Here is a 17849-nt window from a genome sequence, read left to right as displayed (position 1 = left end):
AAAATAAATAAAAAACGTTGAAAAAAAAATTAAAAAAAAAAAAGTGTATCAAGAAGGAGGAAGGGGTAGACTGTTACAGGTTCTGCTGACAAGTCAAGAAAGCTGAGGACCGAGATTGGGCCACTGGATTGGCCAAGTGGGCCACTAGTGATCTAGACAAGCACAGTTTTATGAAATGGCAGGGACTGAATCTCACTCCCAGATGTTCCAGTGAAAATGAGAAATGAGGAATTGGATTCAGCGAATTTTACCAAGAAGGGAATAGAAAAGATACACGTAGGGTCAAGATGAGAGAAATTATATGATGTTTGTGCGCTGATGGGAGGGTTCCATACAGGTAGAAAAAGAGATCAGGAGGAGAAGGTGATAATTATGAAAGAAGTGTCCTGGGGAGGTGAAGAGGGATGGGCATCTGGTGTGAGAAGGGACAGGTCACACTAAGGCTCCTCCACAGCAACTGGAATAAGATAAAAACAGAGGCAATTAGCAGGGTAGGTGTGGTGGTCAGAGCCGTGGGACTTCTTTTCTGGTTTCTGTTTCCACGGTGAAAGAGGAATGAGTTCTTTGCACTAAGGGTGAGGATGGGGAGGAGATTCTGGGAATTGGAAGCAATGGATAAGGAACAGAATAGTCACCAAGGGGCAGGGGAAAGTAAGCAGTTCACGGCAATGGAGGATGACAGCTGGCAGCACAAAGGGCCCCTCGAGGTTGCTGATCATGAATTTAAAGTGAGATCAGTGGACAGCACTGTGTGCATCTCATCAGCCATGTTCAGTTCCAGGGTCTGGGGACTGGCTGATGATGAGTTTGAGGTGACCAGATTTGGGTAACACAGCAAAGTAAAAGATGTACATGGAAGTTGATGGTGTACACAGGGAATGGGGATGATTCTGGTCCACAGAGTTTAAGCTCAGTCAAAAATGTGGTGAGGACAAGAGGGTGGTGACAGACAGACCAATGGCTGAAGGTGTCCCTGAGGCTGAACAGCTGGGGGGAGTGGGGAGGGAGAACTAGGCAGAGTGAGCTGAAGACAGAAGAAGGGGTGCTTGACATTAGGGGTTGTGAAGGGGTTGGAGTTACCAGTCATGATAAGACCTGGGTAAGACCGGAGGGTAAGTACTTGAGGTGGGGGGTGTCGCTGGAGAGGGTCTCGACAAATGACAAACCGGGATATTGGAAAGCACTTACCGAAATTACCAAGAATTATAACGGAAATAGTTTTGGAGTGTGACAGTGGACCTCGGACTAAGATCCTCCAGGAATGAGGGGATGAAATAGAGATCACTAGATGACTATGAGAATAAGCAGGAGGCACTGCACCCCAATGACAGATTAAACATGGGATGTGTAGGGAGGAGGAAGGGAGAATGGTCTGGAAATTTCAGGGAGAAGTATGGAAGAGCAATGGTACGAGGGGTCTGGAGTGTGAGAGAGAAAACAGCTGCCATCTAAGACTTCAGGAGGATGCATTTCAGCTACAGCAAGAAGGTGGATGACATTGAGAGAAGAGGGGAGGAAAGGGATGGGCAATGTTGTATGGGGCTGCAAATCCAGGTGATAAGAAAGGCTTGGGAGATATGGACCACCTCATAGTGACCAACACATAGAGTGATAAAAGGGCATAACAGAATTAGTTCTGATGGTTTTGAGACCAATTTTGTTGGCAAGGCTGGTAGTGTTGGGAGAGAAAGAAGTATCAGAGGGCGTACCAAGAGCACAATGAGCTCTGGAGCCCCCTTTGTTCCTGCCAGTGGAGGAGTGGAGATCAGCAGAACCACCTTATTTACTGTCTCCTTCCCCTAAAATGTTAGCTCCATGAGAAAAAGACCTGTATGTCATTCAGCGATGAGTCAGCCAACAAATAATTGATTCCTTAGAGTTATTAAATAAAATAAAGAATATACAAAGCAAGTTCATATTTATTGGGTCCTTGTGGGGCACTGTGATAAGTCTTTACTTACTGCATTATCTTATTTAATCCTCACAGTGGTTCTGTAAGGTAAGTACTAATAATATTGTAATCTTATAGATAAAGAAGCCAAGGTTCAGGGAGGTTAAGTGACTTGTCTGCAGTGATAGAGGCAGTTAATGGTGTAGCCAAGATGTATAACCGCACCATCTGCCTTTAAAGCACTTACGCACACGGTAGAGTCTGTTGGCCACATTCCCCACAAAACTTTTTCCTTCTCCTTCCCTATTAAGGAAACCTTGGTTTTTGTTTCGGTATTAAAATAGTCTCAGAGCAATTGTCCCTCTACATACATACTCAACCCTAGAGGGTGGATCACAGCTAACTTAAGATGGTCATCTCCATCCAATTTCTCTTGCCAGGGATTTATTCAAGGAGTTATCAGAGGTTTCTGGGCAATATTTTTGCGCCGAATAAAAGCAGAAGAAGCACTTCCTTGCCACCATCCTTCTTACTTTCTGCTGGGAAAGCCATTACGGGAGGATATAGAGCTTAGAGCTACAGTGATCACCTTGTGACCATGAGGAAAAGGAAAGGAGGATGACAGAGATGCCCGACCTTATGCCCTGACATCAGTGAAGCACTAACCCACGCTGGGACCACCTAGTCAGGGAATTCTTGATAAGTAAACAATAAACATCTCTATGACTCAAAGCCATTGCTATCGGCAACTGAGTGTATCCTAAACATATACTGTCTCCTAAAAAAGAAGTCATACAGAGAAAAGATCATCTGATTGATTTGTATAGTCTTCCTTAAGACCAAAAGGCTAGATTACTTGGTGCAGAGGCAAGACATAGAGTGCCAGTCTGTGCAAGACAAGTCTGTGCCAGTAGGCAGGGGTCCCAGGTCCCAATCTCAGAGTATATGACCTCGACCAACTCACTTCCTCTTGGGGCTTGGTTTCCTCCAGTTGGAAACCAAGGGCATACTAGGAGCCATCCTTCATCCCTTTCCCTTCTAGTATTAGATGACTCTACACTGTTGTAATTAATGGCTCATGCCTTATAATTTGTTATCACATCTCCTTTCAAGGACAACACTTCCCTTCCGGGGGCCCAAGAGAGGTGAGGCAGAGAGGCCAAGGAAAGGATGAAACTTCACTGGGTCATTTCCTGCACATCCATAGCAGAGATTGATGCCCATCTCTGAGTCAGCAAAAATTCCAGCAGTGAAACAAAAAAATGTTCACTCTGCACATGTGAGCAGCCCCAGCTGGCCCCCACTGGAGGGGAAGGTGTTCACATTCAGTCTGTTCAGTGGGTCCCGTGGGGCATGTCAACGGCTGTTACATTCCCGGGACTATCTATCTGACCCTCCCTTCCCTCCTCCCTGCCCTGCTACTATCTGAGACTTTTTCTGGAAACAAAACTGATCTTTTGCAAAGTGACAATCAGTTCAGCTGGGCTTGGCTGCACGAGACTTATAAAGAGGGAATTTTACATCCCCTGGCCTACCAAGGACCATTTTAGCTGAACAGTTATGAGCTCCACCTCTGACATGATTCTTGGCCGTGGGGATGTGCGGAGTCCTTTTAGCTTCTGCTGCTCTGGTCCATATAGGGTGATGGATCATTCCTTGGGACCCCTTACATGGCCTGATACAGGAGGAGGGCGGTATTGCTCTTCAATCTCTGGACAGCCTATTCTCGGCCAACAGTCTCTGCCTCCGGAACTGCTGTGGATCCCAGTAAAATCATCACCCCTGCCTTTCTGGTCCAGCTGCCTGGGACATGGACTACATCCTTCTCTCACCCACAGAGATGGGCTGCACCCTACCCGGCACTCCAGTGAGGGCCCAGTTGCCTTGCAACTGCCTCTTATTGGAGCGATACGTTTCACATAAAAGGTTGTTTGAGGTTAATGGGCACCTAGGGGCGCCTGGGTGGCTCAGTCAGTTAAGTGTCTGACTCTCGATTTCAGCTCAGGTCATGATCTCATGATCAGGTCATGATCTCATGATCTCTGACCAGCTCAGGTCAGGTTTCGTGGGTTTGAGCCCCACACCGGGCTCTACACTGAAAGTGTGGAGCTTGCTCGGGATTCTCTCTCTCTCTCTCTCTCTCCCTCTCTCTACCCTTCCCCCACTCACTCTGTCTCTCTCAAAATAAATAAATAAACTTTAAAAAAAAAAGGTTAATGGGCACCTAGAAACAACTTTCATGGATGCGGCAGCCAAGTGAGAGGAGAAACCTTTGAAGTTAAGCCTTTGGAGTCAGACGTAATTGGTTTCAAATCCTAGATGTATCTCTAACTACTTTTGACAAGTTACTTTAACCTCTGTGAGCCTAACTTTTCCCATCTGTAAAATGGGAGAAAATAAAGCTTCCCTTGCAGGCTGTTACAATATTGAGGAAGATCAAATAAAAAAATGCCTAATACAGAATGGTTGCAAGGGAAGAGCTTATCAGATTATAGCCCTTGGTGGTGATAGTGGAATTATTGTAATTGACTTTTAAATGAGAAGGAAGGTAACAGCAGTTGTAGCAGGCACTGGGAAATCACGATTCTCCTTTGGGTTTCTATGAATAAATCTGTCCATGAGAAAATAACCTCTCAGCCTCATCACTATAAAGTAGCCCACGGTGAGCACCGGTGGCAGTGAGTGTCGACACGGGACAAGAGAACAACATTAGGAACTAAACCGCAGGCCAGCATGCAATCACTTAAGGTCTCTGACAACATCTCCCTCATCGTGCAAACTGGGGATTATCACTCTGACCATCTCACAGGGTCATTTAAAATTCAGAGTATCCATGAAAACCACTGAAAATCTGTAAAGCACTGTGCAAAAGTAAATCTGATTTTTGGACACAACCCCGTTTTTTTCATGCTGGTCAAGGTGTGTGCAAATGTCCCAGCCATCGTCACCAACATGAGAAGGAAGCCTTTGGGGGACAGTTCCTACACTGCATAGTAAGCAAAACCCCTGACATCTCAGCAGCTCTTACTGGGTCTCTGTAGAATACCTAGTTCTCGAACCCGGCTACACCACAGAATCACAAGGGAGCCGTGAACAAATGCCTATGCCCACACCACACCCAGAGATACTCTGACTTAATTATTCTAGAGCAGGGCCTATTTTTTTTGTTTTTGTTTTTGGTTTCGTTTTTTTAACAGCTCCTTGGATGATGTCATGGGCAGCCAGGGCTGAGAATGCTCATCTAGAAGTGGTTCTCCACTAAGGCTGATTTCCACCCTCCCCCTCCACCCCGGGGAACATCTGGCACCATCTGGAGACATTTTTGGTGGTCATAACTGGGAGCTGGGTGCTTCTGGCATCTGGTGGGGTGGAGGCCTGGGATGCTGCTCAATAGCTTTGAATGCCCAGGACAGAGCCCCAGAGCAAAGAATTATCTAGAGCAAAATGGCAATAATGCATGCCATTAAGAAGGGCCACCCAGAGGACCAGTTCCAAATAAGATCGGTCGCTGATTGTATTGCACAAAATGGCTAAAGCAATATTTCTGGTCCCATTGCACCCCTCTGTTCAGAACCCTGTCACTTCTGAATCAGGAGATAGAGACTATTTCCCCTCCCTGTTGAAATGGGAAAGGTCTTTATGATGGCCTCAACAAATAGAATGTAGAGAAAGTAAGACTGCCTGCCTTCTCAGACTTTGTCACAAAAAACAATATGGCTTTGTATATGTGTATCTATGTATTTCCTTTATCCATTCATCCATCAATGGACACTTGGGCTGTGTCCATAATTAGGCTCTTGGAGACAGTGCTGCAATATACATTGGGGTACATATATCCCTTTGAATCAGTGGTATATACATACAATGGAATACAACTACTCAGCCATAAAAAGAGTGAAATCTCGTCATTTGCAATGATGCGGATGGAGCTAGAGAGTATCATGCTAAGCGAAATGAGTCAGTCAGAGAAAGACATATACCACACGATTTCACCCATATGTGGAATTTAAGAAACAAATGAGGAAGCAGGGGCGGGGAGGGGGCGGGGAGAGAAGAGAGAAGCAAACCAAGATACAGATTCTTAACTACAGAGAACTGCTGGTTACCAGCATGCAGGTGGGTGGGGAGGTGGGTGAAATAGGTGACGGGGGACTAAGGAGTGCACTTGTCCTGAGGAGCCACCAGCGGATGTATGAAGTATTGAATCACCATATTGTATGCCTGAAGCTAGTATTACATTGTATGTTAATCGACTGAAATTTAAATAAAAATTTAGGAAGAAAAAAAAACAATATGGCTTTTGCTTATCTTTCTCTTCCAGGAAATGCATGTTGGCCACCCTGAGCCAGCAAGTATGAAATCTAGCTGCTTTGAAGGTTGCCTTGTTGGCACAGAGAGATCGTATAACATAAGCAGCCCCCAGATGTTTGTGTCTTCCCAGCCTTGGCACCAGAAGTGTGTGAGTGAACCTTCGGATGATTCTAGTTCCACCCTCCAGTTGCCCCAGGTAATGCCAAGTGGAGCAGAGGCCAGATGTCTGCCAAGACTGCAGGTTCATTAGCAAAGAAAATGGTGTGAAGGTTTTGGTGTGTTTGTTTGGTATTCAGCAATACAGAGCCAGAACAAAGCCCATTAAGATGCCGTGAGAGATCCATTCCAGGCTCCCCTTGATTGGGCCACTCATATCAAAGTCTTCATATCCTTTTACAGGGAATGGACTACTTACCTATGTAGCCTATGCCCAACCCTGAAACTTCTCCTCCATTCCCAGTAAATACACCAGTCTACTTAGAAATTGCCCTCATTCATTCCTGTTGTATTTTCCATGGTCTGGGGATCATATTTTCAAATATGTGGATTAACAGCCTTATGAGCTTTTTTAAATTTGCTGAAGTTTTCCATGATGGGGGCAAATATAAACATAAATACAGGTAGGTCAATATAAATAAATAACCACAACATTTTTATTCTGATAATCAATAAGGCGATAGTTACCAAACACCTTTTATTTACAAGGTCTCAAGGAGTGTGCATATAACTGTAGTGGCAAAAAAAAATCCTTCAAGTCTTTGAAGGTCTCATTGCCGAAGGAGATGTTCTGCAAGGACAGTAGAAAGAATTGGCTGAGATATCCTTGCCCTAACCAAGGTTAAAACAAGTCAGAAGCTAAAACGTCGGTTTTGCAGATGGATCGGAGGAGCAAGGTGAATACTGACCAAGCACCTACTGTGTGCCTCTCCTGAGTTGCATGGTTAGCATGGGTGATTCCATTTAATTCCCCCAGCAACCCCAGGGGGTAAATGCCATCCTCTGTTGCCCTCTCCTTCCTCTGTCTCTGTCTCTCTTTCTATCTCCCTCTCTCTCCAGACAATGCCATTTATTCCAAGTAAAACTAAAAACTACACATGCGTAAGCCCCAAATACCTTTGATTCAATCTAGATTAAAATCAGAATAAAGCCCAGGATCCATAAGTTTGAATCAGCAGTTAATAATTTGAAGTCATTGACACAAGTGCTTTGAGATCGAGGTAGGTACTATCCTCTGATGTAGAAGTGGAAAAACACAAAAACGGACACAGCTGTAGACAAGTGGAAAAGCGTCCCACTCAAAGCTAAATCCATACTTAATCTGGATCCCACATCATGAAAGTGAGGGTTTTCTTTGCAAGAAGTTCTCCTTGTAAGATTTTTTTTTCTTAACCCCAGTGGTTAATTGTGGGGAAAAAAAAACACCTTAATCTTGAGAACATGATGCCGGTTTTTTGGATGGTTGTTTGGCTGGTGGGTTGGTTGGTTATATAGGAAATTCTTTTTATTCATTGTATATTTATTACCAAAAAATTGCATTTACTTGTCAGCTTTGTAATAGCCAACACTTTGCTATGAATTCAATTATCTTACAATAAATACAACCAGCTGTGGAAAGGTGTAAATCTCTTAAAGAGGGGTTGTCTTCTTTGCCTGGGCCCTCTGTTTCCTTCCTTGCATAAATTACACAAAAAAATGGTGCTTATAGCAGAAATACTTTAAAGCTCTATATAAAAATCTCAATTTTTCAAAACACTCAAATGCTATCTACTATTTCCTTCCCATACTAGCCCAGGGACCACACACTTCTCCCCTGGGCTATTCCGGGACCTTCTGTCGGCTCTCCTACATCTAGTCTCCCTGACAATCCATTCTTCATCAATGTAGGGGTTTTGCCAGTTGCTGAGTAGGTCTACCCCAATTGCGCATTCCAGAACTGGGGTAATAACCAAAGGAGGGTTTGGGGACCCACTGAGCCTACTGTGAGAGGGGCCTGAGCTAAATCTCCACAGATCGCCTGACCTCCATGAGCCCCCACTCTTTCTGGTGAACCACAGGAATGTTTGGGTCTCCTGGGATTAGAGCCATTTCAGAGCCATTTCAACCCTCAAGAGGTCGTATTTCCTTTTTCCCAGTGCACAATTACTCTGGTAAAAAGACCATAGGTCCCTTGGGAAGACTGGGGGGAAGTATGTTTTCAGTATATACTGGTACCCTTCCTCACGGGGACTCAGCCTCCCTCTTCATGAAAGGAGTTCTGGATCTGTAAACTGGATCAAGTCTGGAAATTGACGTGATGCTATTTTTATGACACAAGTTGGAGCTTTGTTCACTTTACCTAGAATTTTTCTGCTTATACAGAACAAGTGACAATTTAGCAGGCTTCCTACCTATTTCGCTTTTGGAAACACTACAGTCTTCCAGAATCAGACTATTCAGATTGCTGCTCTGACTCCACCAAGCTCATTATACTCGTTAGTTAGACAAAAAATTCCAAGGGATTATGCACATGGTCACCTTGCCTCTTCAAAATGTTTAATCAGGAGTATCCAAGGATGATATTTTCTGTGTCTCTGTTGCCACATCACACCATTGGCGAAGTCCATCGTGTCTAAACCTAATCAGACTAGAAAGCCAATTCCAGAAGCTCCAGAACCAATTCAGAATCCCATCCTTAAAATCATAAGATCATTAATTCATCCTTAAGAACGACTCCCGGTACCAAAGCCACTCTGGCAGAGTGATCCTCCTAAACCCCAGGTCCCACCTCGTCACTCCCTTTCTCAAAGGCAATCAATAGCTCCTCGTTAAATAGCTCTCCAATGCCTGTGGAATCAAGCCCACACTCCTAAATATGGCGGTCAGTGTGAACTCTATTAAGGGAACCCTTATCTTTTCTTCTAAAGAATCCCATGATCTAAAGAAATAAATAAGAACAGCTCATATAAATCACACACACACACACACAAAACATATGTATATATGGAAATTCCTACTGGTGGATTTTGCCATAAAGAGTATTTATTTTCACGGTGGTAAGTACTCAACTGAACGCCTATTTTGTGCCAGGCCCTGGGACATAGAGTGGCCCCTCTTTTCAGGAACCGACACTCTGAATTCAGGGCTAAAGAAAAAGTGGTTCAGAAATCAAATGCTCTTCTCTGATGTTCACCAGGAATTCACACATAAAACAATTAAACGATAATTTTTCATGACACCCAAGTAATACATCCATATCAGAGCAGCTGTGGAAATGCAGCTCAAAATGTATTCTCGTGAATCCACCCCATGTGACATCACTCCATGCCCTCACAGGGTCCTCTGTTAGGCTCTAAATTACTGTCTAAAGGTAATTTGGGTCTCCCTGAGCTGTCCCACAGCAGATGGCAAGAAAAAACTAAGAGCCAATAAAATACATACCGAGCGAGCATCTAGACCCTTCCAGGAAATCAAAATTCTGAAGGCAAAAATGGAACTCTTGCCTGAAAATGGGACAGTCTTGCTTTTGGTCAGCATGAAGGTGGGAAGAGACCACAATTGGGGTGTTTTTGCAATTATGGGGGAGACTTTGGTATCGATTTACCCACTGCAGGCAGAGGAGGATGCCATTGGTATGTCCTCTGTGTCACCAATATTAAACGCCATCCCAGCTGCAAGGAAACAAGGCATTGAGATGCAAACAACTCCGTTGAAAACACCAAACACAGGAGCCCCTGGGTGGCTCAGGCAGTTAAGCCTTGGACATCAGCTCAGGACATGATCTCACGGTTTGTGAGTTCGAGCCCCCACGTTGGGCTCTGTGCTCACAGCTCAGAGCCTGGAGCCTGTTTCGGATTCTGTGCCTTCCTCTCTCTCTGCCCCTCCCCTGCTCACATTCTGTCTCTCTCTTTCAAAAATAAAATAAACATTAAAAAAAATGTTAAAAAGAAAGCACCAAACACAGTCCCATCTCTTTGCGTGGAAAATACATCAATATTACATGAAAAGGGATTAAAAAGAAATGTGGATTCTTCCGCCAACCACCTAAGATCACAGGATCCCAGAGGAAGACTTCTGGACGGCCCGAGCTCGGACTCCATCCCTTAAACGGCCTTTCTTCCCTTCATATCTGGGCAACAGGGGTAGCATTAAATGCGGCACTGCGAGTCTCGTCACGCTATTTCATATTTTCTATTTCTTGTGTGAGCTCTAGTTCTGCCTTTAGAATGAAACTCATTGATTTGTGTCAACTACACTCACACTAAAAAAAAAAAAGCAAAACATAAAACTGCAAAAAAATAAATGTAATTAAACCCATAGTACAGATGGACATTAGGTATTGGATATCCACCCCCCCCCACCCATTTTTAACTTTTTGAAAGTGACCTTTAAATAAATAAAAGCATTTTTCTCTGTCTTGCAGTGTGCAGACAGGCCCTGCCAGAGTCCTCTATTCTTGAGATGTTCTGAACCACACTCTGGAAGCAAGCAGTTACTGAAAGCAGTAGACCTGCCTTGATTTCCTTTGATGCACTGCGTGCAAGGAAGTCATGGTTTTGAAAACAAAGTAGTATTATTGCACAAAAAATTGTTCTTAGGTCAGAAAAGTAGTATGCAGAGTGTTCCTTCTTGTTTTGTGATAAACTACCGAAAAACTGTTCTCGTAATAATGTTACTAAGTTAGCACACGCACACATATATGGAGAAAAATAAAACCCACCGAGTGCCTTGACTTGCCCTCTTGGTGTTGCCACCGAATAGAGGACATATCAGGCATGCGGTAATATCCAGCAGTTTTGTTTGTTATTTTTTTTAATGTTTATTTTTGAGAGAGAGACAAAGACAGAGCGGGAGTGGGGGGAGGGGCAGAGAGAGAGGGAGACACAGAATCAGAAGCAGGCTCCAGGCTCTGAGCTGTCAGCACAGAGCCCGATGTGGGGCTCGAACTCACGAACCGTGAGATCACGACCTGAGCTGAAATTGGACACTTAACCAACTGAGCCACCCAGGTGCCCCAGTAGTTTTAAAAGTAATAATGAATGAACATTTAAAAAAATTTTTTAGATGTTTATTTAATGTTAATTTAGATGTTTAGATGTTATTTTGGGGAGAGAAAGAGAGCGTGAGTGGGGGAGGGGCACAGAGAGAGGGAGACACAGAATCTGAAACAGGCTCCAGGCTCTGAGCTGTGAGCACAGAGCCCGACGCGGGGCTCAAACTCACCGACCGTGAGATCGTGACCTGAGCCAAAGTCAGATGCTTAACCGACTGAGCCACCTAGGGGCAACTGAATGAACATTTTAATTAATAGGAGACCATCTGCTTGAGAGTTAGCAGGATAGGGCCTTCGTCACTGACAATGTTCTCCTAGACTTTTTCTTCCTGAAGAAAGACAGTTCTGGATAAGTGACCCCCTAAACCTCCACACTTGAATAAGCTCACCTTTCTTCTTTCTAAAAGCTCAGGAAAGAGGCACAGGGACACCCAGATATTTTTGTTACCTGGCCTAAGGATACTTCTCTTATTTTCTGAACTGATTCATTTGATTCCAGGAAGAAAATAACAAAATACTCTACGACTTGAGGTCTGAATTTTGGGGTAAAGAATGTTCTCTTACTGAATTCTCTTCCTGGAACATCAAGGAGGAGTCAAGTCTAGGGGCATCACTTTCTTTCTGTTTCTTTATAAAAGAAGCAGAGTCCAAAGGAGAAGATAGGTCACAGACTAGGAGAAAATATTTGCAAAACACACATCCTGAAAAAGGACCGTTAGCCAAAATGTACAAAGAACTCTTCAAACTCAACAATCAGGAAGCACCTCATTTAAAAATGGCCAAACAAGGGGCGCCTGGGTGGTGCAGTCGGTTAAGCGTCCGACTTCAGCCAGGTCACGATCTCGCGGTCCGGGAGTTCGAGCCCCGCGTCAGGCTCTGGGCTAATGGCTCAGAGCCTGGAGCCTGTTTCCGATTCTGTGTCTCCCTCTCTCTCTGCCCCTCCCCCATTCATGCTCTGTCTCTCTCTGTCCCAAAAATAAATAAACGTTGAAAAAAAAAATTAAAAAAATATATATATATAAATGGCCAAACACCTTTACAGACACTCACAAAAGAAGATATATATTTGCTAAATAAACATAGGAAAAGATGCTCTGCATGGTACGTCATCAGGGAAATGCTGGTGAAAACATCAAGGAGATACACGTGTAAGAGCGGTCAAAACCCAAGACACCAACGACACCAAACCCAGGTGAGGACGCAGAGTGGCAGGACCTCTCATTCACTGCTGATGGGAATGCAAACTGGTACCGCCTCTTTGGACGACTGGCAATTTCTTACGAAACCAAACGTATTCTTACTATGTGATCCAGCAATCACACTCCTTGGTGTTTGTCCACAGGAGCTGAAACCTTATGTCCACATAAAAATCTGCACGCAGATGTTTATAGCAGCTTTATCGTAGCTGCCAAAACTTGGAATCAACCAGGATGTCCTTCAGTAGGTGAACGGATAAACTGTGGTGCATCCAGACAATGGAATATTATTCAGCACTAAAAAGACATGAGCCATCAATCCATGAAAAGACTTGCAAGAAACGTAAATGCAAATTACTAAGTGAAAGGAGGCAGTGTGAAAAGGCTACATAAATACTGTATGACCCAACTATTATAACATTCTGGAAAAGGCAAAACCTTACAAAAACAGAAAAAAAAAATCAGTGGTTTCCAGGGGTCAGAGTCAGGGAAAGGCTGAATGCGCAGAGCACAGAGGATTTTTTAGGGTAGTGAAACTACCTGTGTATGATACTATTATAATAGATACATGTCATTGCATTGAATGTGTAACACCAAGAGTCAGCCCAATTAAAAGTAAAGTACAATTTTAATTTACCAATCAAAAGTAAAGTACAAATGTTGGGTAACAGCAATGTGTCAATGTAGGTTATACAATTATAAAAAATGTATCAGTCTGGTGGGGTGATATTGGTAATGGAAGGAGACCAGGCACATGTAGGGGCAGAGACATGCTGGAAATCTCTGTACCTTCCTCTCTGTTTGGCTGTGAAGCCAAAACTGCTTTTAAAAAATTAAGTGTTAAACACATACAAACACACGTGTGTATGCACGCACGCACGTGCACACACACGCACACACACACATACACACACAGACGAAAGAGAAAGAGAGCTAGAACTGGGTTAGCATTGAACGAGGAGGCATTGTCACCAGCCAAGGGAGGGCAGCTTGATCTTAAAAGCCTGCAATAAATAATTTAGGCTGAAAAAAAAAATATGCAATGTCATCACCTGAGAAGATGTAGCCCTGAATTTGGGTGGTTCATCATTATCAAGCCATCAGTTTAGTAAGAATAACAACTGTATAACAACAACAACAACAACAACTGAGATATCTTGAGCACCTATTATGTGCAAGCACTGTTTCAGGCAAGTGAAATACATCGAACTCACTGAATCGCCACAAAACCCTATAAAGTAGATCCTATTGTCAATCTCCACTTTGCAGACAAGGAAACCAAGGCTCGGAGAAGTGAGGCAACTTTCCCCAAATCATCCTACCAAGACTCAAACCCAGGCCACCTGACTCCAGAGTGCATGCTGCTCCTGTATCACTGCGACTGTCATTTGCGGCCAGTGCTGGGAAGGAGAATGTCAGGATACACAGTAACGACAACTAACAGTGGTTCAGGACTTATGGAGAGCTGGTTGCTTTACCAGCTTTATGTCACTTAGTCCTCACATACACACACACCAAGTATTATCACCCTCATCCACATACGGGAAACTCGGAGAATTTACGACCTGCCCAAGGTCACTAGCTGATAAATGACATACCAGTGGCCAAACCCTCGTGGCCAGACGCCAGCGCCCACCCCATCATTTCTCACACCATGCTGCCTCTCTGTGGGAAGCAGTCTATGGTACTCTAAGCAACCTACCAGGTGCCTGAAGACATGGAAAGCAGACCCACCCCATGGCGTAACCTCTTTTCCCAAGACCGTGTATGAGAGAAAGGCAGTATGGTGTAGCAGAACGAGTGTAGACTTTGAAACCAGACAGACCTGGGTTGGAATCCCAGCTCCAGCAATGATTACTGTGTAACCTAGGATATGGCTCTCTAAGCCTGTTTCCTGATGCGTACGAATAGGATGAAACTGCTCTCTAACCACCATGGTGACCACGAAGGTCAGAAGAAACAGCATGTGGAAATGCTGGTCCCTGGAGACCCTCCCATCATTCACCTCCCCGGATCCATTTCCTTGCCCGCAAAGGGGGCCCCCTGAGTGCATGGGAAGTCTTCCCTGCCCTTCTTGGGCTGAGTCATAGCACCTTCTTGGCAAACACTGAAAGCAAAATTGCACAAACACGAACTCTCCAGATTAGGACCACGTTCCCTCGACTCCCAGCATTTTCCCAGGGAGCTGTCAGGAGCCGTGACAGCTCTGTTACAAGACTGCCAGGCACCAAGGTGGCAGAGAGACCAAGGGGACATGAAATTATTACTGACATTGCCAATTTGGCCTGACAGGGACCCAGGTTTTCTGTTGAGAATACCACAAAACAAATCAATGCCGTGGGTATGTTTACATCAACTGGGGACTGTATGGTTTGGTTGGAGGCTTGGGGTCTGTTTTGGTTTTTGCCCTTATTAAAAAAAAAGAAAGAAATTTTAAAAAGCAACTAAACTGGGGCGCCTGGGTGGCTCCGTCAGTGAAGCGTCTGACTTCAGCTCAGGTCATGATCTCACAGTCCGTGGGTTCGAGCCCCACCTCGGGCTCTGTGCTGACAGCTCCGAGCCTGGAGCCTGCTTCAGATTCTGTGTCTCCCTCTCTCTCTGCCCCTCCCCCGCTCACACTCTGTCTCATTCAAAAATAAATACAACATTAAAAAAAAATTTTTTTTAAATAAAAAATAAAAAAAAGGAACTAAACTTCTGTTGGTGTTTAAAAACTTTGGGTAGGGGCGCCTGGGTGGTTCAGTCGGTTGAGCGTCCAACTTCAGCTCAGGTCATGATCTTGCAGTCTGTGAGTTCGAGCCCTGCATTGGGATCTGTGCTGACAGCTCAGAGCCTGGAGCCTGTTTCAGATTCTGTGTCTCCCTCTCTCTCTGACCCTCCCCCATTCATGCTGTCTCTCTCTGTCTCAAGAATAAATAAAACGTTAAAAAAAATTTTTTTTAAATACATAAAAATAAAAACTTTGGGAAATATTCTTGTTCCTCAAGTTACTCTTTCTGCTTGTACATACACAGCCTCTTTGGGTTCCCTAACAATCACACCTGACGCAATTTAACTATTTTCAGTGTCCCCTTAGTTAAGCAGAAATGGAGAAAACAAACTTGAAAAGCTTCCAGAAATGAGTCTTTATTGCAGATATTTTCTTTATTTTAATGTCCCAATCTTATTAATAGTGGCTTTGAATCAGGGCCGGCAAACCACACAGCCCAGAGGCTACATCTGGCCCTTTGCCTTTTTTTGCAAATAAAGTTTTATTGGGACACAGTTATGTCCATGTGTTTGTGTGTTGTCTATGGCTGCTTTTGTGCTGCCAAGGCAGGGTTGAGTAGTGGTCACAGAGACTATCTGTACCTGCAAAGTTTAAAATATTTGCTCTCTGGATCTTTATAGAACATGTCTGCCAACCCTTACTTTAAAGCTAGTACCGGGGAAGAGAACCACACGAGGCATTTCATAGCACTCGTCTCTACAGTAATTACATAACCCTCTGTGTTTGTCTGTCAACGCATCATTAACACAATGCCTGTTTGTCCTGCTGTGTGTAAGTTCTTTGAGAGGCAGAGACTATGTCTGTCTGGTTCAGTATTTTCTCCCCAAGGGCTGAGCACAGAGAGTGGCACACAGTATATGCAAAATAAATATTTGTTCAATGAATGAGCTAAGTTGCTAGATAGATTTTTAGTTCTTGAGGGTTAAGAACATGACTCAGAGCAAGTTCACAATAACTGTATGTTCGTTAAATAATCAATCATACGGACTTCAAGTTTAGAGAATGGATATGTTTTGCAAGACATTTAATGATCGAGGCAAATCCTTGTCTGTATTATGATCAGTCTCTTCTACGCCACGCCATTCGTGCCAACCTCTCTCTACACAAAATCCTCTGTCTCAGGCTCTGACATCTGATGCTTGGTTCTGATGTTGCTAGTCTCATTACTGATTTGCAAGGCTGGTCTTGCCTCCTGTATAATTCATCTGTGCTTCACAGTGTGATTCCCAGTGGCCTGCAGGGGCTCTGGGGGTGTGCTCAGCCCAGCGTACATCCCCAAGGCACACGGGCAGTCAGCCCACTAACACTTACATACAAGAGAAACCAGGAGCAGGTGCCATTGGATTCTAGAAGGACACAGAGAGGACAGAGAGGAAGAGGCCTCTGGCCTACCACTCGCAAAATGTATTTGTCATTTGAATGTAGAAGATGGTGGTTTTAATACGAAGATGAGAGAAATGTGACTCTCAAAAAGGCAATGAGATTTGGAAAAAGAACCAAGAAGTTGAGATTCAGGAAGACCTAAGCAGGGATCCAAGCTCCAATACTTACTAGCTGGGTAAACTTGAGCCAATTAATTTTCTCTGAGACAAAAATATCTTAAAGGCAAAATGGATGTAAAGTGATAGCATCACAAGGGAATTGTCATAGATTTAAGGTGTCTAATAGTAACAGGTGCTATACAAGTTTTACTGCTCTTTCCCCTTCATAATTTAATGCCACAGAGAGAATGATCTTTGGAAATTTTACTTACCGAGCATTCCTTTTTTGGAACTGGACAGACACATGTCCTTCTCTGCACTGGGCAGGACAAAACTCACCACGAACACCTCCACTCCATCGGCCATCAGAGCCAAACCCAAGACGAAAAAGAGGATCCACTGGAAACGCCCGTGGCCACACTCCTCGATGATGTTCTCGTACTGGTGGGCCAACTGCTCCTCGTCTTCCAACCTCTCAGCCATCAGGTCAGCTTGGCCCCGAAGGCCATCGGCTCTGGAGGGTGCCATCTTGGCCTGCTTGGCCTTGACATCATCTGGGTGAGGGATGCCCTGGTACTCCCCCTCATAGATCTCATCCTCTTCATCGTGGCCCTCTGTAACATCACTCTGTGCATCCTCCTCTGGGTTGGACTCGTTGCCACGGTAATAGCCATCACTGGGGGCATGGCCTTCATAGTTGTCCTGGTACTTGTAGTCATCCATTGCTCAGTCCTGGGACTGCCTGGTCACCTCTCAAGCTATATCTCTCACTCCTTGGTAGAGGTTTGGGCTGTTTCAATAACCATCACCCATTATATATGTAGAGGTCTAAATGTAGAATCTGTTCGTGTGACTCCTTGGGTGATTCTCCTTCTCGTCTCCCAAATAGAGCAGATGCGGGCAAAGACAAAGTAAGTATCCTTTTGCACTCAATGTCTATTGCGAGTCTTTGGAAAGTTTCAAATTCTAGTCTAGTCTCCTTCAGTGACCCAGCAGTGTTTTTGTGGGGGAGATGTTGATTAGAAATGGGGCCAGCTGTTTTCCTTGACAAGGAGCCCACAGGACTTGGCAGCGTGCTGGCTGGCCTGATTTGTTCTGCTACTGAAGGTTATGCCCTGGGAGTGCAGAGAAGGGAGAGAGCAGTGTTACAAAATGCAGAAATTCTCACAAA

General features: G+C 44.4%; 1 protein-coding gene across 2 annotated transcripts in view; it reads right to left on the bottom strand.

Moving 5' to 3' along the window:
• The window catches only part of SV2B (synaptic vesicle glycoprotein 2B), a 191276-nt gene that overhangs the window by 64068 nt on the left and 109359 nt on the right, over positions 1-17849 (bottom strand). For both annotated transcript variants that reach the window (XM_043554753.1, XM_043554754.1), the window contains exon 2: positions 16951-17793. In XM_043554753.1, the coding sequence (XP_043410688.1) occupies positions 16951-17401 (451 nt within the window). In that variant the 5' untranslated portion in view covers positions 17402-17793. The remainder of the gene's footprint in view (positions 1-16950; positions 17794-17849) is intronic.

This window comes from Prionailurus bengalensis, chromosome B3 (genome assembly GCF_016509475.1).
Source record: "Prionailurus bengalensis isolate Pbe53 chromosome B3, Fcat_Pben_1.1_paternal_pri, whole genome shotgun sequence".
Lineage (NCBI taxonomy): Eukaryota > Metazoa > Chordata > Mammalia > Carnivora > Felidae > Prionailurus > Prionailurus bengalensis.
The sequence above is the reverse complement of the archived record's forward strand: the minus strand, read 5'-3'. Positions and strand labels throughout refer to the sequence as shown.